This window comes from Coregonus lavaretus, assembly GCF_964263955.1.
Source record: "Coregonus lavaretus genome assembly, chromosome: 14".
Taxonomy (NCBI): Eukaryota; Metazoa; Chordata; class Actinopteri; order Salmoniformes; family Salmonidae; genus Coregonus; species Coregonus lavaretus.
In genome coordinates this window covers 49,745,113-49,770,134 of record NC_140001.1, presented here as the reverse complement: position 1 = coordinate 49,770,134, position 25,022 = coordinate 49,745,113, and the positions used below count along the sequence as shown (strand labels likewise).

General features: G+C 43.0%; 1 protein-coding gene across 1 annotated transcript in view; it reads right to left on the bottom strand.

The window, feature by feature from the left end:
- rasgrf2b (Ras protein-specific guanine nucleotide-releasing factor 2b) overlaps positions 1-24,452 on the bottom strand; it is a gene marked incomplete at both ends in the record, with an annotated part of 136,601 nt that extends 112,149 nt beyond the window's left edge. The window contains one exon of the mRNA XM_084176605.1: positions 24,177-24,452. Coding sequence (XP_084032731.1) covers positions 24,177-24,452 — 276 coding nt within the window. The remainder of the gene's footprint in view (positions 1-24,176) is intronic.
- Between the last annotated feature and the right edge of the window lie 570 nt (positions 24,453-25,022).

Here is a 25,022-nt window from a genome sequence, read left to right as displayed (position 1 = left end):
GATGAGTAGCTGTTCTAAGTACTGTATCTAAGAAGGTGAATTTAAGTGGGACCATCCTGTTACTCTCTTCAAACCATTGTCTACTACACTGCTCTCATTACCCCACTGGGGATCATCGACACGGCTGATTAGCCGTCCTCAGAAGACCACTTCCAGAACGAGTGAAAAACAGACAACTAAGAAGAAGGACATTGTGACCTCTAGTGGACAATCAGAGCCTTACACCTGAGAACGAAGGAGAAGGCCCATACGAAGGAGAAGGCCCAATCGACCCCTTTCCACGAAGGCCTGGGTCCAACAGAGATACACGATGAAGACCTTCAACACGTAAATACATGCATTACTTCTTAACCAAAAGGGATGGCAGTTCAGGGCAAGGTATTAGGATTACTGTGAGAGTATTCCCAAATGTATCCAAGTGTTGCTTCTCTTCCTCTCTCTTTCTTTAACTCTCCATCTTTTGTAACAAGTGTCATATTGTGTTAGTCCGCTAGGGACCTGTCGTATTCGTATTAAGTTTCTAATCAATAACCTATACCGTGTGTGTGTGTGTGTGTGTGTGTGTGTGTGTGTGTGTGTGTGTGTGTGTGTATCCTGTGTTATCATTTAGTTTGGTAGTAAATAAATAATGAAATCAATTTGTGTGGTATGGAATGATCAGTAAGACTCGGGTTTGTGCAGATTCAAGAAGTCTGCAACGTTCAGAATGAGACTGATATGACATAAATGATTAATAAGTGACTGTTAACAATATCTATATTGATTACATTTAATTCGGGAGATGGTATCTCGTTAAACAACTTCTCCTGTGGTGCCCCAAATTCCTAATGAGTTAATTGTTCCATGATTAATTTAACCTAGTAACAATAAACATAGTAGGTAATTATTCAATAAATAACAGTCATCACATTAATGAAAGTCACGTCACGACAATGGTAAGGTCTACACCTGTTGTATTCAGCGCATGTGACAAATAAAATGTGATTTGATTTGATTTTGGAGGTAAGGCAACGCGAGACTACTGCCTTCCTAACCTACTTCCCAACACACAGTGGACTTACATGCACTGGCACACACACAAACACAAACACACACCAGGCATTGAGTGAAGTGGTAGAGGCTTTGATTCAAATTGTCATGTCCTGGGGCTGTGGTTTAGCAGAGAAGCTGCTTTTCTTAGTCGGCGAAGACAAACAGAAGAGAGGACACTACTGACTCCCTCTTCTCCTCCTCCCCCCTCTCTCAGCATAGAGAAGATGCGGCTCCCACATTCTCCTTCTCTACTCCCACTCCATCTCCTCCACCTCTCCCTCACTCTCCTCCTCCTCCTCTCTTTGCACTCCACCTTTCCACCCACTCCAGCTGTCCTCTTCCTTCTCTTTGCCACTCTCCTCCCTCTCATCTTCTCAAATTTGCTCCTCTCCAAAATTCTTAACACTCACCCTTCTCTCTGTCTCTACTCCCCTCCATAAGTGGTACAGGGGGGCAGTGAACCGAACAGAATCAAGAGAACATCTATCCATCCTCTGTTTTCATGTCACCTTCATAAAAGCCTTTACATAAGGCCTGTATAGTGTTCTCCTTCAAACATGATCTGTGCTGTCATACTGCCTCGCTTATAGGGAGAGGACAGATAAAGAGAAAGAGGAAGAGGAAGAGAAAGAATGAGAACAAGAAAGGAAGAGACACTAGAGACAGAGAATGAAAGAGAAAAAGCAAGAAAGAGAGAGAAAGAGAGATGGAAAGAGTTATAGAGAAAGTGCAAGCGAGAGAGATACAGAGAGACAGATGGGTATAAAGTGAGACACAGCTATCTTACATACAGTATATAATATCTTAACAGAGTGCTGTGCACATTTCCTAACTGTGTCACATCGCCTAACAAAACAATTTCCATGGCAACAAGATATTCAGTGCTTGCATGTGCTGTTGCACAGTGTTTTATATTTCTGTTCGTTTACCTCTTGACTATCCATCCCTCTATTTATCTTTTACTTTGAGTACTTTTATATAAGAGAAGTGATGAGGAGAGGACACCCACACAGAGCACGGCCCATAAAAAAATATATATTAAAGTTGATGTCTGACATGATAGAAGTTGCACCATTGATACACTTCAAAAACATACTTACAGAAGTCACAGAAACAAATAATACAGTGCAAATTGTGCATACAATGCATTTCAATAAGCCTTCTTCCAGCAGAGCAATGGTACGTAACAGAAACAATGTAACATTCAAACTTGTTGTGTTATGCTATGTTGCATAACATAAAGGGAGTTTGGGCATAAACACACGTTAGCCATCTCCGTCTCTGGAGTTCAGGCAAATGCCAGATGGGCTGGTCCATCTTTAGGCTAGTGGGCTAGTCTAAAACAGTGTTTTTTCACAGGATGATAATTATTTGGCTTATAAAAGCCTTTAAGATACCGAACAGTCATTCTGATTCCCATGTAAAAAAGCTTTTGGAGTGACTAAAACATCACCCATAATATTTTTTCCCAAAAGAAATGCTCACAATTTGATGTCAAACTACCATCTCATGTCAAACAACCAGGAAGCCTGGAAAGAAAGACTGAGTGGGCAGGGAGCTCACCTTGACTGGTGGTTCTTTGAAAACGCCTATGTCAAGCAACATGGACACAGCAAATTTGCAGATACACATAGCAACTCAAACAACATTAAAATTGCATGCAACATCCAATCCTGTCATTCACCACATCATGATTTCACAAATGATTTGTTTATCCAACTGTTTGGCTATTATAACAGCATCAATATAGACAAAATGTTGGCTGTATAATTTACCTAGCTAGCCCAACTGGAATTGATCAGCACTGTTTACAGTGAGGGAAAAAAGTATTTGATCCCCTGCTGATTTTGTATGTTTGCCCACTGACAAAGAAATGATCAGTCTATAATTTTAATGGTAGGTTTATTTGAACAGTGAGAGACAGAATAACAAAAAAAAAATCCAGAAAAACGCATGTAAAAAAATTTTGAAATTGATTTGCATTTTAATGATGGAAATAAGTATTTGACCCCTCTGCAAAACATGACTTAGTACTTGGTGGCAAAACCCTTGTTGGCAATCACAGAGGTCAGACGTTTCTTGTAGTTGGCCACCAGGTTTGCACACATCTCAGGAGGGATTTTGTCCCACTCCTCTTTGCAGATCTTCTCCAAGTCATTAAGGTTTTGAGGCTGACGTTTGGCAACTCGAAACTTCAGCTCCCTCTACATATTTTCTATGGGATTAAGGTCTGGAGACTGGCTAGGCCACTCCAGGACCTTAATGTGCTTCTTCTTGAGCGGGTCATTGTCATGCTGGAATACCCATCCACGACCCAATTTTCAATGCCCTGGCTGAGGGAAGGAGGTTATCACCCAAGATTTGACGGTCCATCGTCCCTTTGATATGGTGAAGTTGCCCTGTCCCCTTAGCAGAAAAACACCCCCAAAGCATAATTTTTCCACCTCCATGTTTGAAAGTGGGGATGGTGTTCTTGGGGTCATAGGCAGCATTCCTCCTCCTCCAAACACGGCGAGTTGAGTTGATGCCAAAGAGCTCCATTTTGGTCTCATCTGACCACAACACTTTCCCTCAGTTCTCCTCTGAATCATTCAGATGTTCATTGGCAAACTTCAGACGGGCCTGTATATGTGCTTTCTTGAGCAGGGGGATCTTGCGGGCGCTGCAGGATTTCAGTCCTTCACGGCGTAGTGTGTTATCAATTTTTTTCTTGGTGACTATGGTCCCAGCTGCCTTGAGATCATTGACAAGATCCTCCCGTGTAGTTCTGGGCTGATTCCTCACCGTTCTCATGATCATTGCAACTCCACGAGGTGAGATCTTGCATGGAGCCCCAGGCCGAGGGAGATTGACAGGTCTTTTGTGTTTCTTCCATTTGCGAATAATCGCACCAACTGTTGTCACCTTCTCACCAAGCTGCTTGGCGATGGTCTTGTAGCCCATTCCAGCCTTGTGTAGGTCTACAATCTTGTCCCTGACATCCTTGGAGAGCTCTTTGGTCTTGGCCATGGTGGAGAGTTTGGAATCTGATTGATTGATTGCTTCTGTGGACAGGTTTCTTTTATACAGGTAACAATCTGAGATTAGGAGCACTCCCTTTAAGAGTGTGCTCCTAATCTCAGCTCGTTACCTGTAGAAAATACACCTGGGAGCCAGAAATCTTTCTGATTGCGAGCGGTTCAAATACTTTTTTCCCCTCACTGTATCAATCTAGCTACTTAGTTCATCTTGGACAATTTCTGTTAAAACTGTACAGGGTGAGGTCTGGGTACTTTTCATTAAATATATAGACTGTCAGACAATGTTCATATATCATAACTATCAATGATGTCAAGAAGTTTGTATCAATTTTCCATTTGGCATGTCTCTTAATGTAATGATAACTGCGTCAGAGTTTTGGGCAAACCTTCCCCCACTGTTGTTCCATGCTGGCTGAAGACCTAGCTAGCCACTTACTAGCTAACACCAGACACAGACGAAAGCAGAAACCTATAAGTATCTTTGCCTTCGATGAATAGGGAATGCAGCAGTCAGATGTTGGCACCAGTAGACTAGCTACACTTTATATACAAAAGTATATATTTTTAAATCAAATCTACTGTGAAAAAATATATATATTCTAAAGGCACTCGCACATCTGAGCAATCTTTTTTTGCAGGTGCATTGTAAGATGAGAAAAAGAAGGAACCCGCACACTGCTCTTGATACTATCACTGCTCTTGATACTATCTCTGCTCTTGATACTATCACTGCTCTTTAATAAGCTTTACGTATCGGCCTCAAGGCCCTCGTCAGAGCTTTTTTGAGCTCCAATCTACTGTACCACCACTACTCAGTCAGTACATCAGTACTTGTGGCTGGTAACAGGATAATATACACTATATATACAAAAGTATGTGGACAGCCCTTCACATTAATGGATTCTGCTTTTTCAGCCACACCCGTTGCTGACAGGTGTATAACATTTGGGCACACAGCCATGCAATCGCCATAGCAAACATTGGCAGTAGAATGGCCTTACTGACTTTCAACATGGCACTGTTATAGGATGCCATCTTTCCAACAAGTCAGTTCGTCAAATTCCTGCCCTGCTAGAGCTTCCCCGGTCAACTTTAAGTGCTGTTGTTGTGAAGTGGACACGTCTAGGAGCAACAACGGCTCAGCAGTGAAGTGGGAGGCCACACAAGCTCACAGAACAAGACCACCGAGTGCTGAAGTGCGTAGCGTGTAGAAATAGTCTGTCCTTGGATGCAAGACTCACTACCGAGTTCAAAACTGCCTCTGGAAGCAACATCAGCGCAAGAACGGTTCGCCGGGAGCTTCATGAAAATGGGTTTCCATGGCAGAAAAGTCACACACAAGCCTAACATCACCATGAGCAATGCCAAGAGTCGACTGGATGGTGTAAAGCTCGCCGCCATTGGACTCTGGGGCAGTGGAAACACATTCTCTGGAGTGATGAATCATGTTTCACCATCTGGCAGTCCGACTGACGAATCTGGGTTTGGCGGATGCCAGGAGAACGCTACCTGCCCCAATGCATAGTGCCAACTGTAAAGTTTGGTGGAAGAGGAATAATGGTCTGGGGCTGTTTCTCATGGTTCGGGCTAGGCCCCTTAGTTCCAGTGAAGGGAAATCTTAACGCTACAACATACAATGACATTCTAGACGATTCTGTGCTTCCAACTTTGTGCAAAAAGTTTGGGGAAGGTCCTTTCTTATTTCAGCATGACAATGCCACCGTGCACAAAGCAAGGTCCATACAGAAATTGTTTGTCGAGACCAGATATCATCAAATTTCATGAAAAACATGATTGACTGTTCTGTTCAAGGAAAGAAAATGGGCCATTGTGTTAGAAATGCCTGAGCCGAATTCTGGTCCCAGTCCGTCCCGGACTCAGTAGCATCCTCCAAAGCTGAAGTTCGATTGTCCAACAGCTCTCTGTCCTAGTGGACGTTGTAGCTCAAGCGTCTGGTGTACATCAATGTTTTGTAAGAGCTAGGGAGAGCCACAAACACAGTTTCAGAATGGTACTTATTTAAACATCAGAGCACTCAGCTCTGTGCGTATCTCCTCAGATCAGCTGAGCTGTCACGTCAAGCCCTCAGGGGCATCAGTTTTCTGTAAGCGATTTAATTTACTTCAGGAGAGAAAAAGTGTGTGTGTGCGTACGTACATACAGTGGGGGAAAAAAGTATTTAGTCAGCCACCAATTGTGCAAGTTCTCCCACTTAAAAAGATGAGAGAGGCCTGTAATTTTCATCATAGGTACACGTCAACTATGACAGACAAAACGAGGGAAAAAAATCCAGAAAATCACATTGTAGGATTTTAATGAATTTATTTGCAAATTATGGTGGAAAATAAGTATTTGGTCAATAACAAAAGTTTCTCAATACTTTGTTATATACCCTTTGTTGGCAATGACACAGGTTTTCACACACTGTTGCTGGTATTTTGGCCCATTCCTCCATGCAGATCTCCTCTAGAGCAATGATGTTTTGGGGCTGTCGCTGGGCAACACAGACTTTCAACTCCCTCCAAAGATTTTCTATGGGGTTGAGATCTGGAGACTGGCTAGGCCACTCCAGGACCTTGAAATGCTTCTTACGAAGCCACTCCTTCATTGCCCGGGCGGTGTGTTTGGGATCATCGTCATGTTGAAAGACCCAGCCACGTTTCATCTTCAATGCCCTTGCTAATTAAAGAAAGTTTTCACTCAAAATCTCACGATACATGGCCCCATTCATTCTTTCCTTTATACGGATCAGTCGTCCTGGTCCCTTTGCAGAAAAACAGCCCCAAAGCAGGATGTTTCCACCCCCATGCTTCACAGTAGGTATGGTGTTCTTTGGATGCAACTCAGCATTCTTTGTCCTCCAAACACGACGAGTTGAGTTTTTACCAAAAAGTTCTATTTTGGTTTCATCTGACCATATGACATTCTCCCAATCCTCTTCTGGATCATCCAAATGCACTCTAGCAAACTTCAGACGGGCCTGGACATGTACTGGCTTAAGCAGGGGGACACGTCTGGCACTGCAGGATTTGAGTCCCTGGCGGCGTAGTGTGTTACTGATGGTAGGCTTTGTTACTTTGGTCCCAGCTCTCTGCAGGTCATTCACTAGGTCCCCCCGTGTGGTTCTGGGATTTTTGCTCACCGTTCTTGTAATCATTTTGACCCCACGGGGTGAGTTCTTGCGTGGAGCCCCAGATCGAGGGAGATTATCAGTGGTCTTGTATGTCTTCCATTTCCTAATAATTGCTCCCACAGTTGATTTCTTCAAACCAAGCTGCTTACCTATTGCAGATTCAGTCTTCCCAGCCTGGTGCAGGTCTACAATTTTGTTTCTGGTGTCCTTTGACAGCTCTTTGGTCTTGGCCATAGTGGAGTTTGGAGTGTGACTGTTTGAGGTTGTGGACAGGTGTCTTTTATACTGATAACAAGTTCAAACAGGTGCCATTAATACAGGTAACGAGTGGAGGACAGAGGAGCCTCTTAAAGAAGAAGTTGCAGGTCTGTGAGAGCCAGAAATCTTGCTTGTTTGTAGGTGACCAAATACTTATTTTCCACCATAATTTGCAAATAAATTCATTAAAAATCCTACAATGTGATTTTCAGGAGAAAAAAATTCTTAATTTGTCTGTCATAGTTGACGTGTACCTATGATGAAAATTACAGGCCTCTCTCATCTTTTTCAGTGGGAGAACTTGCACAATTGGTGGCTGACAAAATACTTTTTTCCCCCACTGTACATACGTACGTACGTGCAAGAGACACAGAGAGAGGCAGAGAGAGAGAGAGAGAACAGTAAGGAAAACAGAGTAAAGGGGGGTTTAATCGTTAATTGAGAGATCTGTGTTGAGCCTTTCTCCTCTCTTTCTTTATAATGGTCTAGAAGGGTCTGTTCATACTGTGTTCTGTGTCTCTCTCTAAAGACCATGTTCCTCATCACTTGAAACAATTACACAGATCTGGGGAACAGAGATGCCACACAATGAGAGGTGGAGACAGATAAACACCCTCACAGAATGAGACACACACACACAAACCAAACAATTGACACGCACACACATTTAGACAGACACACAATAAAGAATGGAACACCTTTTTGTTCTGATTGTAAGCCAATCATTATAATCCCCCAGCGTGAGAATGAGAGAAGAGAGAGAGGGAGTCGGCACGATACATGAAACAATTAAACTCATCCTGGCTCCTCACACACACACACACACACACACACACACACACACTTTAGTCATTATCAGAGGTGACATGACAATGACATCAGGGTGATAAAAGGTTATTTTCTTAGATGGAACAGGTTGGAGCTCTGATTTGAGGTGTTCATAGATATATGGAATAGAAAGATGATGACCAGAAATATGATTTGGTTCCAGAAATATCCAACAGTTATCAATATTTAAATAAAAGGGAAATTCAATCAGCTCAGCTGCCCACTGATGATGTAAGACTATTATCATCCCTAGGGCAGTTCGGGCAAATGCCAGATGGGCTGGTCCATCTTTAGCCCAGTGGGCCCGTCTAAATATGGGGTTTTAGCACAGAATGACCATAATTTGGCTAATAATGGGGGCCTCAAGGAAAAAAATGGGCCCGTGTGTTAGAAATGCCTGGGCCGTTTTCTGGACACAGTCTGTCCCTGTGGTTAAGTAGAGTCTGGTTTAGACATTGGAGAAGATGAGACCTGGGGACACAGTCTATCTCATCTACACCTGCATGTGTTTTCTCTCTCAGTCTGGTAGTACACATAGGCCTACACACACACACACACACACAATTTCCCAGGTCTAAATAAGTTGCTAATTTGAAAGAAAGAACAAAGCGCAAGCAGATACTGCGGTTCCCAAGAAGTAATATGAACACACACAACACCAGCCCTCCCTCCCTCCCTCTCTCACACTGATGGCTGAGTTATTGTTTTATGCCAGAGTACCTGCAGGGAGAATTACAATGACCAGAACCATAACAGAGTAGAGCACCATCTGTGTGTGTGTATGCATATGTGTGTGTTGCCAGAGACAAACAAAGAGTGACAAAAATCTACAAACTGGGGTGAGACGTACTTAGCCAGCTAGATAAAACATAATGTTAATAACAACCAGCTGTGTCTGTGTGTACGCGCATGCTTGCACGTGCATGCGAACGTGTGTTTTGTGAGTGTACATTTTCCACAGGCAAAAGCATAATCTATAACATGGATCAAAAACAGTATGCAGTACATTTTATCTTTTTTATGAAATCAGCATGAGCTGTTAAAAATATTATTGGCCACTATCAGAGCCAGAGCAGAATTAATAAAACAATAAAAGGTCATTGGTGGGGAGAAATGTTCTGGAGATAATTAGACTAAAGGGGTGTGTTAATTTTTTCCACTCAACACTCCTCTTTACCAGGCAAACAGGGCATTCTAGGGGCATAATATTTACACAGTTATGCATGCTCCAGGGTGAAATCTCCCCTATATAGAGATCTAGGGTCAGCTTCCCCTCCCCCAATCCTAACCTTAACCATTATTGTGCGAAATGCAAAACTGACCCAATATCAGCATTTGGGGCATGCTCATCCCACTCCCTATCTCCTAGAGTATGCTAAATTACTCTAATCCAGGGCTCTCCAACCCTGTTCCTGTAGGATTTCGCTCCAACCCCAGTTGTAAATAACCTTATTCAGCTTATCAACCAGCTATTTATTAGAATCAGGTGTGCTAGATTAGGGTTGGAGCGAAAACCTACAGGACGGTAGCTCTCCAGGAACAGGGTTGGAGAGCCCTGCTAATCTGTCAATATTTTTTTTTTTTACTACAAATCTACTGCCCCACCACTACTCAGTCAGTACATCAGTACTTGTGGCTGGTAAAAGGATAATATACACTATATACACAAATGTATGTGGACACCCCTTCAAAATTGTGGATTCGGCTATTTCAGCCACACCCGTTGCTGACAGGTGTATAAAATCGAGCACACCGCCATGCAATCTCCATAGAGAGGACATTGGCAGTAGAATGGCCTTGATGAAGAGCTCAGTGACTTTCATCGTGGCACTGTCATAGGATGCCACCTTTCCAACAAGTCAGTTCATCAAATTGTTGCCCTGCTAGAGCTGCCCTGGTCAACTTTAACTGCTATTATTGTGAAGTGGAAACGTCTAGGAGCAACAACAGCTCAGCCGCGAAGTGGTAGGCCAAACAAGCTCACAGAACGGGACCGCCGAGTGCTGAAGCGTGTAGCGTGTAAGAATTGGCTGTCCTCAGTTGCAACACTCACTACCGAGTTCCAAACTGCTGCTGGAAGCAACGTCAGCACAAGAACTGTTCGTGGGGAGCTTCATGAAATTGGTTTCCATGGCCGAGCAGCCATGGGCAATGCCGAGCGTCGGCTGGTGTAAAGCTCGCCGCCATTGGACTCTGGAGTGATAAATCACACTTCACCAGCTGGTAGTCCGACGGACTAATCTGGGTTTGACGGATGCCAGGTGAACACTACCTGCCCCAATGCATAGTGCCAACTGTAAAGTTTGGTGGAAGAGGAATAATGGTCTGGGGCTGTTTTTCATGGTTCGGGCTAGGCCCCGATTCTGTGCTTCCAACTTTGTGGCAACAGTTTGGGGAAGGCTCTTTACTGTTTCAGCATGAAAAAAGGGAGGTCCATACAGAAATGGTTTGTCGAGATCGGTGTGGAAGAACTTGACTGGCCTGCACAGAGCCCTGACCTCAACCCAATCAAACACCTTTGGGATGAATTGGAACGAAGTCTGCGAGCCAGGCCTAATCGCCCAACATCAGTGCCTGACCTCACTAACGCTCCTGTGGCTGAATGGAAGCAAGTCCACGCAGCAATGTTCCAACATCTAGTGGAAAGCCTCTAGTGGAGGCTGTTATAGCAGCAAAGGGGGGACCAACTCCATATTTTGGAATGAGATGTTCGACGAGCAGGTGTCCACATATTTTGGTAATGTATTGTATTATGGATGGAACTCTAGAGAATAACTGGATGTTCAGGGTTACTGTCACTCAGAACTCAACACAACACAACAACATAGGTAGCTTAGTGGTTAAGAGCGTTGTGCCAGTAACCGAAAGGTCGCTGGTTCTAATCCCCGAGCCGACTAGGTGAAAAATCTGTCGATGTGCCCTTGAGCAAGGCACTTAACCCTAATTGCTCCTGTAAGTCGCTCTGGATAAGAGTGTCTGCTAAATGACACAAAAAAAACACACACAGTAGAACACCTTCCTAATAATTTGTTGTATTGTATTTATTAACGATCCCCATTAGCTACTGCCAACATTAAGGTTAAATACACAATCAAAAAATATGACATTACATTTCACAACACATTAAGTGTGTGCCCTCAGGCCACTACCACATATCTACAATACAAGGTACATGTGTGTAGAGTCCATGTGTTAGCATGTGCATGTGATTTTAGATGCTGAATAAAAGATGAAAATACATATTTTCCAGATGTCAAAAATAGATATTTTACAGACGTTGAAAATATTTATTTTTCTGTCATTGATTCTATTGGCAAATTTCAACTGCACATACATTCTCAATGAAGTAAGCATTATTATGTCACCATAATACTTTTTCAAGCCTCTTAATTAATATAGTAAAGAGGAGCCAACTGAAGATTGCAACAGAATATTTATTACTGCTCCAATCTGTCACATACACTTATGTTAGCTTTATCAAAAGCTTTAAACCTTTACTCCACCTTTACTCCACACACAGAAACGCATTGAAAGCTCTCCCTCACCCCTCCATTTGGCAAATCTGACTCTATCCTCCTGATTCCTGCTTACAAGCAAAAACTCAAATAGGAAGTACCAGTGACGAGCTCAATACGGAAGTTATCCGAAGAAGCGGATGCTAAGCTTCAGGACTGTTTCACTAATACAGACTGGAATATGTTCTGGGATTCATCTGATAACATTGAGGAGTTTACCACATCAGTCACCTGCTTCATTAATAAGTGCATCGATGACGTCGCCCCCACAGTGACCATCCACACTGAGCTTCTGCTTTCAAGGAGCGGGACACTAATCTGGACGTTTATAAGAAATCACGATACGACCTCCGACGAGCTATCAAACAGCCAAAACATCAATACAGGACTTAGATCGAATCCTACTACACCGGCTCTGACACTCAACGGATGTCGCAGGGCTTGCAAACTATCACACATTACAAAGGGAAACCCAGCTGCGAACTGCCTACTGATGCAAGCCTACCAGACGAGCTAAATGCCTTCTATGCTCGCTTTTAGGCAAGTAACACTGAACCATGCATGAGAGCAACAGCTGTTCCAGACGACTATGTGATCTCGCTCTCTGTAGCCGATGTGAGTAAGAGTTATAAACAGGTTAACATTCACAAGGCCGGGTTACCAGAACGCGTACTCAGAGCATGTGCTGACCAGCTGGCAAGTGTCTTCACAGACATTTTCAACCTCTCCCTGACCCAGTTTGTAATACCTACATGTTTCAAGCAGACCACCTTAGTCCCTGTGCCCAAGAACGCCAACACCATCATTAAGTTTGCTGACGACACGACGGTGGTTGGCCTGATCACCGATGACGATGAGACCGCCTATAGGGAGGAAGTCAGTAACCAAGCAGTGTGGTGTCTGGACAACAACCTCTCCCTCAACATCAGCAAGACAAAGTAGCTGATCATGAACTACAGGAAACACAGAGCGGGTCGAGAGCTTCAAGTTCCTCAGTGTCCAAATCACTAAGGAATGATCATGGTCCACACACATCAACACAGTCGTAAAGAAGGCATGATAACGCCTTTTCCCCCTCAGGAGGCTGAAAGGATTTGGCATGGGCCATCAGATCCTCAAAAAGTTATACAGCTGCACCACTGAGAACATCTTGACCCTCTGCATTACCGTTTGGTATGGCAACTAATTGGCATCTGACTGCAAGGCGCTGGGGCCGAGCTCCCTGCCATCCAGGACCTCTATACCAGACGGTATCAGAGGATGGCCCTAAAAATTGTCAAAGACTCCTGCCATCCAAGTCATTGACTGTCCTCTCTGCTATCGCATGGCAAGTGGTACCAATGCACCATGTCTGGAACCAACAGGACCCTGAACAGCTTCTACCCCCAACCCAATAGACCGCTAAATAGTTAGTTAAACAGTTAACCAAATAGCTACCCGGACTATCTGCATTTACCCTTTTTGCACTAACTCTTTTGACTCATCTCATAAGCTGCTGGTACTGTTTATTATCTATCCTGTTGCCTAGTCACTTTATCTCTACCTATATGTACATACTGTATCTACCTCAATTACCTTCGTACCCCTGGTTGGTACTTACCCCGTGTATAAAGCCGTTATCATTACTCATTGCGTATTTATTCCTCTGGTTATAATTTTTCTGTTATTTCTAAATTGTTCTCTTTGCATTGTCGGGAAGGGCCCGTAAGTAAGCATTTCACTGTTAATCTACACTTGTTGCTTACAAAGCATGTGACAAATACAATTAGATTTCATTTGGATTTGATTTAAAACTGGCAGAGATTTAGTATTTAGTATTTATTAGGATCCTTCTCTTCCTGAGGTCCAAACAGGGTTAAAACAGTTACATCACAACAAAACACAACAACAGCCTACATCATAAATAAAACAATACATCATACAAGACAGTATTACTCTAACATAAAAACATGTACAATATAAAATCCACAATATTACAATGTGTTTGTGTGTGTTTGCGTATGCTTGTGTGTGTGTGTGTGTTTGTGGTCATGTGTCTGTCTCTTCACAGTCCGCATTGTGCCGTGAGGTGTTGTATTATCTGTATTTTTAAAAACATATTTTACTGCTTGCTTGAGTAACTTGATGTAGTCATGGCTCTATTAGTACTGTGAGTCTGTTCAGGACTTGGGGACTGTGAAGAGACCCCTGGTGGCATGTCTTGTGGGCTATGTATGGGTGTCTGAGCTGTGTGTTAGCTGTTTGAACAGACAGCTTTCAATACGTCAATACCTGTCACAAAGACAGGTATTGATGTAGTGATGCAGTCAATCTCTCCTCTACTTTGACCCAGGAGAGATTAACATGCCTGTTATTGATATTAGCCATCTGTGTACATTTAAGGGCCAGCTGTGCTGCTCTGTTCTGGGCCAACTGTAGTTTGCCTATCTTTTTTTGCAGCACCATGTCAGTTTACAATCTAGGGTTACACCAAGCAGTTTAGTCTCCTCAACTTGTTCAATTGCCACATTATTCATGAAGGCCCAGATTCTGACTAGGGTTAAGCGTGCAAAACAGTATGCTTTTCACCCACTATTCGTTTGAAGTGTAGCGCAAATAAATGAAGGTGTGGCAGCGGTGTGTCTACAGATATGTCATATTCTGACCTTAATTTAATTCCCTAATAATTGCCCCACCTTTACGCGCGAGGAAACCATTAATAAGGTCTAGCAAACCTACCGGTTCCAAGTGGAAAAAGCATCTACTTCATTTTTTTCAATAGAAATAGCACCATTCTCGATGCACTGTAATTTACAACTTGATAACATCTATTGATAAAAGATAGGTCAATTAGTAATCCGTTTGGAGAAGGGGATTGTAAATACACATAGCAATTGTTTTAGATTATTTTTCCTTATGATCCCTGGAGACAAATGTGAAACCAGCCATATGGAAAGCAAACTGAAAATCATATCAACATGACATGTATTGCGGAACCCCTTTCCGCAGTGAAATAGGATATAAATAGCTGTGCCGTTTTTCAGAATAATAATTGTGTGCCCTCATAATTTGCGTGGATGAAATTTGGAGACCCAAACTATAGGCTTCTGTAGGCTGAACCTGCCAAGTTGATGTATGCGCTTTAGAATGTTTTGATTATATGCCCGGGACTTTCTCAGTTTTATTTTACAATTTGTATCATGTAAATATTAGCTACTATTGGGAGCCACCGTCAGTACATACATTATTTTTGCATCATTCCACTCCGTTGACCTTTGTTTCCTCTGTCACTTCCTTGTAAATTGTTCCTGAGGGATTCTAGCATTAGTGGATCATATTAGGCTAACATTGTGCAATAATTTAGGACATGTACAGTATTGCCTACAGTAACAAACGAATGAAAATGTTATTATTTTATTTTAAATACTTATTTTTTGTATGTTACCTAACACCTTCATAAACACAACCAAATTACATTGGCACGAAGGGGAGGGCCAATGAGGCCAGGCTTTTCTAGTTAAATTGATTTATTAGACTGGTGGCTATTGGTACTCCTCGAGGCCCGGCTATTCTGCTATTTATTTATGCATACGGTCATTTTGACCGTCATGGCGCTTTGAGGATGAAATGCTCCGAAAGTTTTTGTCTTTTATGATATTTCTCTGAAAGTACTTATAGAGTGTTGTCCCCTGTAGCTCAGTTGGTAGAGCATGGCACTAGCAACGCCAGGGTTGTGGGTTCGTTTCCCACGGGGGGCCAGTATGAAAAATGTATGCACTCACTAACTGTAAGTCGCTCTGGATAAGAGCGTCTGCTAAATGACTAAAATGTTAAAAATTTAAAATACACATATTTCGGAAAAGTCAGGGACAGGTGGGTTCAAGGATCTTATTGAAATTACAACATTTAAAACGGTCAGATTGGCTGTCTTGGCAGTTTTAGTGTTAAGTGTAGCAGTGATTTCACTAGCTATGGTGTATAATGTTGAGTCATCAACATACATAGACACACAGGCTTTACTCAATGCTAGTGGTAGGTCATTAGTAAAAATAGAAAAAAGTAAGGGGCCAAGACAGCTAGCTACATTGATGTATGTCAAACCTTAGCTGGTTTATGTTAGAGAGGCTTCCATTAAAGAACACCCTCTGTGTTCTGTTAGAAAGGTACGTCTCGATCCACGACATGGCAGAGGATATAAAGCAAAAACACATTTTCAGCAGCAGATGATTGATCATGTCAAAAGCTGCAATGAAGTCTAAGAAAACAGCTCCCAAAATCTTCTTACAGTATTATCAATTTATTTCAGCCAATCATCAGTAATTTGTGTTAATGCTGTACATGATTTTCAAAGTAGTCAACCTACAGAATAAACCAACAGACCACTTCAACTACAATAACATTCTCAGTGATGTTTACAGACATTTTATTTCTTTCTTGCTATGACTGTAATATGCTGTTGTTTATCTAACTTAGTTGAATGCACTGACTGTAAGTCGCTTTGGATAAGAGCATCTGCTGAACGACCAAAATGTAAATGTGAAAAAAAACGAACACTTGCAAAGCATGCTGGGTATTATTCTAATCAGTTTCGCCCCCAAACAAGTAAAATTTGATCAGTGCGTACCAGATCCATATCTGAACGAATCATAGATGTCTAGGCTGTTTCACAAGGTTTAACATCACATTACACTACGGCACAGTTTAGTACAGTAGAGCACAGTAGAGTACAGTATGGTACGGTATGGTACAGTACAGGAAAGTCAAGTTGTATTCAGTAGAGTATAGTACAGTACAGTAGAGTTTAATTCAGTAGGGTACAGTAGAGAACAGTAGAGTACAGTAGTATAGTATAGTTTAATTCAGTAGAGTACAGTACAGTATAGTTTAATTCAGTGGAGTACAGTATAGATTAGAGTAAAGTAGGGTAAATTACAGTACACTATACTTTACTTTTATTTACTTTACTGTGTACTGTACTCTGTTGTGCTCTACTGTACTGTATTGTACTGTACTGTGCTGTGCTGTGCTGTGCTGTGCTGTCCAAACTTGTGAAACACAGATGTCTATGATTGATTTAGATTTGGTCCGGACCGGACCAAATCTGAACCAATTATAGACGTCTATGTTAGGCCCAAATCAAGGCCGGTCCCGACCGGACCAAATCTGAAACAAACAGACTTCTATGATTGGTTTAGCTCAACGTCCTTGTACATTGAAATCAAGGCCGGTCCGGACTGCACCAAAGAAAGACAACAAAAAAAGACGTCCTGTCCAGACAGGACCAAAAAAAGACGTCCAAAAGATGTCGCCGTCGGTGGGCAGTTTATTTAGTTCCCTATTTAGTGCACTATATAGGGAATAGGGTGCCATTTGGGACACACCCTTGCAGTCTGCTTCTTACCTTATTTCATGGTAACTAACTCCGTCAATCTATAACCCCTACTGACACACTAGCCAAACAGGATGCCAAGACAGGGCCAAATCTTGGCGCCCCAAAAAGGCTAGAGTCGGTCCTGTGCCAAGAAAAGAGGCAACAGTCAGTGGCCAAAACTTTGTCCTCTGAACTCAGAAGAGCAGTTTATGATTGTTGTTTAGGGTTGGCAGAGGTTACAGCTAACAGGCTGTGTGCTGAGCAGAGCTGTTACAACTGCAGGGGGTTAACATAGAGAATTAATTAAGCTGCAAATCATAGAGAACACACACATGCGCATGCACGCACAAACACATAGACATGCACACAAATACACAATCCAGGAAATGAGTTTTAACACCACTACTGTAAAAATACTGTAGAAACCGGTCTCATTTTACACAGTCAGTAGAGACAGGGTGGGTAAATCACCCCTCTGCTCTCTGGTAGTGATCCACAGAATATATACACACATATACATCATTTCATCATTCGAAGACGTTTTCAAATGTTCTGCTCTCTCACCCAAATCAGAACACGTACTCTGTTAGGAGATAATGCGGAAATATGCTGTGTGCATCCCAAATGGTACCATATTCCCTATATAAGGCTCTGGTCAAAAGTAATGCACTAAATAGGGAATAAGGGAACCATTTGGAACGCAGTCAATCATCATCATCATCTCTGGATTATGAATTATGTGGATTACCCACAGAGACAAATGCTCCAAAATAATGAGTAGAAGAGCCTGTAGGGAGAAGAGACTGTGTGCGTGCTTGTTGTGCATTTGCCTGTGTGTATGTACTGTGTATGTTATATTGTGGGAACATATTGTGGAAACATTTATTAATAATGTTTAGATATCTGGACCCTTTCTATCTCCTCAAATGAATCATGTTAGAGATTGATAATAGTGTGTGTGTGTGTGTGTGTGTGCGTGCGTGTCTGATCATCAATACAGAGAGACACACAAACAGTGTGAGACCAGCTGATCCGTCTCTGTAGATACAGTACCACTGAGACCAGAGTGAGTGCTCTTCACACATCATGTGTCTACATCTTTTGGAGTGCGTGTGTGTGTGTGTGTGTGGTATGGCTCTGTGAGGGGGTGTGATTTAGAATACTGCAATTTGCTACAGACTCAACCCACTGCACAGACAAAATAGAGAGGAGGCGTCAAATCTCTCTCTCCCTCCCTCCATCCATCCAGACCTATGCACAGATAATGAATCCATGTGTGTGTGTGTGTGTGTGTGTGTGTGTGTGTGTGTGTGTGTGTGTGTGTGTGTGTGTGTGTGTGTGTGTGTATGGTAACACATGGCAACATGGGTACATAGAGAGACAAAGGGGTATAAATAACCCCAATGATTGGACCACAGCTGCACACAGAGAGAGAGTAAGAAAGAAAGAAAGAAAGAAAGAAAGAAAGAAAGAAAGAAAGAAAGAAAGAAAGAAAGAAAGAAAGAAAGAAAGAAAGAAAGAAAGAAAGAAAGAAAGAAAGAAAGAAAGAAAGAAAGAAAGAAAGAAAGAAAGAAAGAAAGAAAGAAAGAAAGAAAGAAATACCTATATTGGCCCAATAGTTACACCATGAAAAGCATAGACTTTATTTCAATTTAACAGATCTAGAAAATTAGAAACAACCCCCCCCCCCCCCCCTCACATGCCACAACCCTACAAAACTCCCCCAGACAGTTCATCAGCCCCCCATATACAGTGCATTTGGAAAGTATTCAGACCCCTTGACTTTTTCCACATTTTGTTACCTTACAGCCTTATTCTAAAATGGATTAAATTGTTTTTTTCTCTCATCAATCTATAGACAATACCCCATAAACACAAGCAAAAGCAAAAATAGAACAGAAATAACATATTTACAAGTATTCAGGCCCTTTATTTAGTATAATATAATATAATATGCCATTTAGCAGACGCTTTTATCCAAAGCGACTTACAGTCATAGGGATCGAACCCACTACCCTGGCGTTACAAGCGCCATGTTCTACCAATTGAACTACAGAGGACCACGACCTGTACTTTGTTGAAGCACCTTTGGCAGCGATTACAGCCTTGAGTCTTCTTGGGTATGAGGCTACAAACTTGGCACACCTGTATTTGGGGAGTTTCTCCCATTCTTCTCTGCAGAACCTTTCAAGCTATGTCAGGTTGGATGGGGAGCGTCTCTGCACAGCTATTTTCAGGTCTTTACAGAGATGTTCGATCGGATCCAAGTCCGGGCTCTGGCTGGGCGACTCAAGGACATTAAGAGACTTGTCCCGAAGCCACTCCTGTGTTGTCTTGGCTGTGTGCTTAGGGTCGTTGTCCTATTGGAAGGTGAACCTTCGCCCCAGTCTGAGGTCCTGAGCGCTCTGGAGCAGGTTTTCATCAAGGATCTCTCTGTACATTGCTCCATTCACCTTCCCTCAACCCTGACTAGTCTCCCAGTCCCTACCGCTGAAAAACATTCCTACAGCATGACGCTGACCATGCTTCACCGTAGGGATGGTTCCAGGTTTCCTCCAGACGTGATGCTTGGCATTCAGGCCAAATAGTTAAATCTTGGTTACATCAGACCAGATAATCTTGTTTCTCATGGTCTGAGAGTCCTTTAGGTGCCTTTTGGCAAACTCCAAGCGGGCTGTCATGTGCCTTTTACTGAGGAGTGTCTTCTGTCTGGCCACTCTACTATAAAGGCCTGATTGGTGGAGTGCTGCAGAGATGGTTGTCCTTCGGGAAGTTTCTCCCAGAGTGACCATCGGGTTCTTGGTCACATCCCTGACCAAGGCCCTTCTCCCCCCGATTTCTCAGTTTGGCCGGGCGGCCAGCTCTAGGAAGAGTCTTGGTGGTTTCAAACTTCTTCCATTTAAGAATGATGGAGGCCACTGTGTTCTTGGGGACCTTCAATGCTGCAGAAATGGTTTAGTACCCTTCCCCAGATCTGTGCCTCGACACAATCCTGTCTCGGAGCTCTATGGACAATTCCTTCAACCTCATAGCTTGGTTTATGCTCTGACAACTGTGCATTATATACACAGGTGTGTGCATTTTAAAATAATGTCCAATCAATTGAATTTACCACAGGTGGACTCCAATCAGACCTCTACAACAGCTAAGTGCGTAGTTAGATGCTTTTTTGCCCTCCCCCGTCACTTTATACACAGAAGATATTCGCTAAACATAGAATCATATGGTGTATCCGTCTCTCTGTGACCGCCTATAACTTCAGAACAAAGTTGACTACAAATACAAAGTTGCCAAAGTCTTTCCAGTTGATACAAACAAGCGATATAGAAAAATATTATTCAAGTGAAAACCGAGATGACTGCCTTAAAATATAAACAGTTGGCCTATTTTAATCATATTGAAATACATTTCATGTTCAATCAATTGAGTTATATATTGCTACTTGTAGGGTAGGCTACTGTCTGTAATTTGTCTCAATACATTTCATGATGTGTAGCCTAACATGTGTAGCCTAATGATAGGATCCAAAGAAAGGGTGATTTAAATTACAACAGTGATTTAATGAATTTTTATTGATTAAGCATTAGAATTAGCCACGTCAATATTTGCAGCCATAGGTGGTAATATTTCTCTAGGAGCTGATCCGTCTGATCCGTCGTCAGTATTGTGAAATAACACTGTTAAGGTAAGATTTTAATGGAGAAAGCTGATCCAAGAGCAGCGCTCCCTTTCTTCGGATCCTATCAGTATCAACACATGCTCCAATGATGCACTTAGAGACCATTCTCTCTGTGTAGCGTTTTGGGCAACGCATGTTACATATTTGGTCGTTGTAGGAAAGATGCATCGTTAAAAAACTTGTAAGCCTAAGTTCCATCGCTATCGGGAAACCGGGCCCTGGTCAGGTAACAGTGCATATGAAGGATAGAAGCATTTGACTACTGAGATGCACCCACCCACATCTCTCCTTCCATTGGTCTTCCTTTGCATAATATTCTCCTCTTCTACCACTACATTCCTTCCTCCCTCTCTCTTATCCTCTCCTCTTCCCATCTCTCCTCTCATTTTCCTCCTCCCTATCCCTAGCCTGGACACAACAAGATGGCGCCTATGATGGTAACCCTGTTGCTAGCTCCCAGCCAACTTTGCAGTCTTTTGTTCATTTTAGTGTTATTTTGTACTTAATTTGCTCAGAAAGTTTGTAGTATTATTTATTATGACTGACAATCACTTTTGGACATCAGATCAGTGATTACTCACCACAAATTAGACTTTCCAGATCTGGATCCTTTGTCTGGATTATCCGAAGCAGTTCCATTTATCACGGGAGCCCACCCAAAAAGATGCCGCCGTTGAAGGGGTAGGAGAGCTGGCGTTCTAGTCAGACTAAGGAGAAGGGCAAACCACCCTCTCTGCTCCCTAGTTTATTACTTGCTAAAGTACAGTCTCTGGACAATAAACTATGCAAGTTTAGAGCACGGATTTCCTACCAGAGAGATACGAGAGATTGTAACGTAATCTGTTTCACTGAGACTTGGCTAACGAGGGAGGTACTTGATATGGCTATACAGCCTGCAGGGTTTTCTGTACATCGCCCGGACAGGAAAAAAATTACTTTGCAGGAAGAACAAAGGCGGAGCAGTATGTTTCATGATCAACAACTCATGGTGTGATTGTCGAAATGTAAAAACTCTTAAGACTTTCTGTCCCCCCCCCCCCCCCCCCACCTGGAATACCTCACGATCAAATGCAGACCGCATTATCTCCCCAGATAATTCACAGCTGTTTGAGTCACGGCTGTGTACATCTTCAAAGAATTACACAGGACTTTCACCAAATTGGAAACAGCATATCCTGAGGCCGAATTCGTTGTAGCTGGGGACTTTGACAAAATAAATCTAAGGAAAGTTCTCCCCAAATTCCACCAACACATCTCTTGGCTCACTCAGGGGGAAAATATGTTGGACCATTGTTATTCTCCATTCTGACTGCGTGGCCAGACATAACTCCAACACCATCATGACGTTTACTGGTGACACAACGGTGGTGGGCCTGATCGTCGTCGGCGACGAGACAGCCTACAAGGAGGAGGTTGGAGCCCTGGCACAGAGGTGCCAGGGAAACAGGCACTCCCGCAACGTCAGAAAAACCAAGGAGCTGATCGTGGACTACAGGAAACAGGGGGAGGAGCATGCCCCTATTGTTATTGAAGGGGCTACAGTGGAGAGGGTAAAAAGCGTCAAGTTCCTCGGCGTGCACATCACAGCTCATCCCCAGGCGCCTGAAGAAATTTGGCATGGACCCTCGGGTTCTAAAGAAATTCTACAGCTGCACAATCGAGAGCCTGGCGGTGTTTGAGGAAGGCCCAAAAGATCGTCAAGTACTCCAGGCACCTGAGCCATGGACTGTTCACTCTCTTACCATCTGGCAAGCGGTATTGGAGTATCAGGTCTCGGACAGCTTCTACCACCATCAGACTGCTGAAAAGCTAAACCTAGATGTCTCCCTGCACAGACCTGCACCTTAGAGACTATTTGCACCGGAGAGAATATATGCACCTTAGAAAGTATTTGCACTGACTACCCACACTTTCAACCCTTCACACAAACAAACACCCATAAACACACACACACACACTCAGAGCTCACACAAGCACACTCACATACACAGTCAACGCTGCTGTTCTACTATATACTACTGATTCCACTACCCACTTTATATTTGTAAATACTGTCCATTATTACTATGCATACTACCACTTCTATTACTTGTTATTTTTTACTTGACTCTTTTCATTGTTATTATTGATTCATGTATTGCATTGTTGAGGGAGCTAGCGCAAAAGCATTTCGATGCACCTTTTATACCTGCTGTGAACTGTTTCCATTTCTTCTCTCCTCCTCCCCCCTCTATCCTACCCTCCTCTTTCCATCTCTTCTCTCCTCCTATCCTACTCTTTCCTCACCAGTTTAGCTATAGCTGTCCAGCTCTTGCCTGGGGATGGGCAATTAGGACCAGTGCAGAGCCGAAAGGGAGGAGTTATCATGTCTGGTTATAGCCAGGGGCAAAGAGATAGGCATTTATGACTCAGCCCTACGCGCATGCATACGCATACGCATGCGCATGCACACACACACACACGCACACACACACAGACTTCAACTGAGCCCGACACAAGGCTTTAAAAGCCTTCTGCAGGAGGCATAGGCCTACTCCTAAAGGCTTTAAACATCAGCCTTTGTCATCTATCCCCCTCTCTCCCCTCTATTCAATTGCCTCTTTAATGAGTGTGTGTGTGTGTGTGTGTGTGTGTGTGTCTGTGTGTGTGTGTCACCACAAAGGCTCATAGCACAGGAACATAATCGATATGAAGGCAATGATTAGTTGATGCCAAAATCTAATAACATACTGCACCCATGGCTTGTGACTGAAATATAGATAGTGTAGCAACTGTCTCTATTCCATAAGATTATTAGTTCATGTTTGATAGAGCCTGAAATGAGTCAATGATATGTTCGCATTCAACAGGTTTCCCTACATGGAGAAAATGTAATTCAAATGACTCACACACATGAAAATCTGAATGTGGACAGCAACTGTCATTTTGAAATCAGTGAAAATAACATTTTGCTGCTAAACCACAGGGTGTAGGCCAACATGAGAATGTTAGGAAGAGAACTGTTCACACTATAGGAATAGGTTCGCAGTCCATGCAGACATTGTACCTAAATGGCAACAAGACAATACAGTTGTCTTTAATTTTTTTTAAAGGATTGACAATTTGAATACTGCATAAAGCCAATTTTGTGCCATCATCACTCTCATCCTTTCAATGTCCACTTCACCATCCTCTCTTGTTCTGATCGTCTACTTTACTAGACTACTTTACCTCTCCCTTTCTCGTTGACCGTAACCCCCCTCAGACTGAACGCTCTGGGCGGCTCTTCTGAAAACAGATTACCGGTTTCTCAGTTTAGGCTGCAGCGAGAAAGTTTGGCAGCCACAGACAGACACACAGATTGCGTAAATCTCTCTCTCACCTGTTTGTCGAGGGTCTCTTTTCCCGCAGTGGAGACCTTGGGAGCAGGCACGCTCTCGCAGGTGCAGCCCTCCAAGAGGTAAATCCCGGCGGGCCGCACGCTCTGCTCGTTTTCGAAGTAAAAAAGCACGTTTTGGTACAGCGCAAAGAACTTCTCGTGCCACCTGCTGTTCTCCGTGGTCTTCTTGCTCAAATAACCGCGCTTGGTACCCTCCTTACGCGCAACCACTGAGAGGAACAGAGCGTGTCCCTCATTATACCTGACACTCTTCTGCATTTTAATTTCTTCCTTTTTGGTTTTTATAAAACCGTGTGTAGGTTATTGAACGCGAGACCAAATCCGCCGGTGTGTGTAAACTTTCCCTTTCAGTGCACGAAGAGGGAAAGTGGTTATCATCAAGCTGAGCGTCGAGGTGCACGGGGAAGTTGCCCCGCCAAAGTGAGAGCTATTGCGGGGAAACTCATATTCGACTTCTTAAACCCACGTACGATCCATGTCCACCTCTGCCAAACTTTGAAAAGGAAGGTAGACAAAATCCCAGATGGAGGAAAGAGTAGGCTATGAGATGCAGAAAAAGGGAAAGGTTATTGTTCGCAAAGCAGACAGGGGAAAAGCCTTTGAGAGGACAAACGGTGTGGTCGAATCACAGCCGAGATCAGCAATAATCCGCTTTGACACGGTTTAAAGACACCGCCTCTCTCTCTCTCGCTCTCTCTGTACACAAAAAAAATGCTGGGTAAAAAATGTATTTGGTACGCCGGCGCTGGGTATATATTGGACACAACACATGCTGGGTTATTTTGACCGCTGCCAGTTGGGTTGTGTGAATAACCCAACATGTTGGGT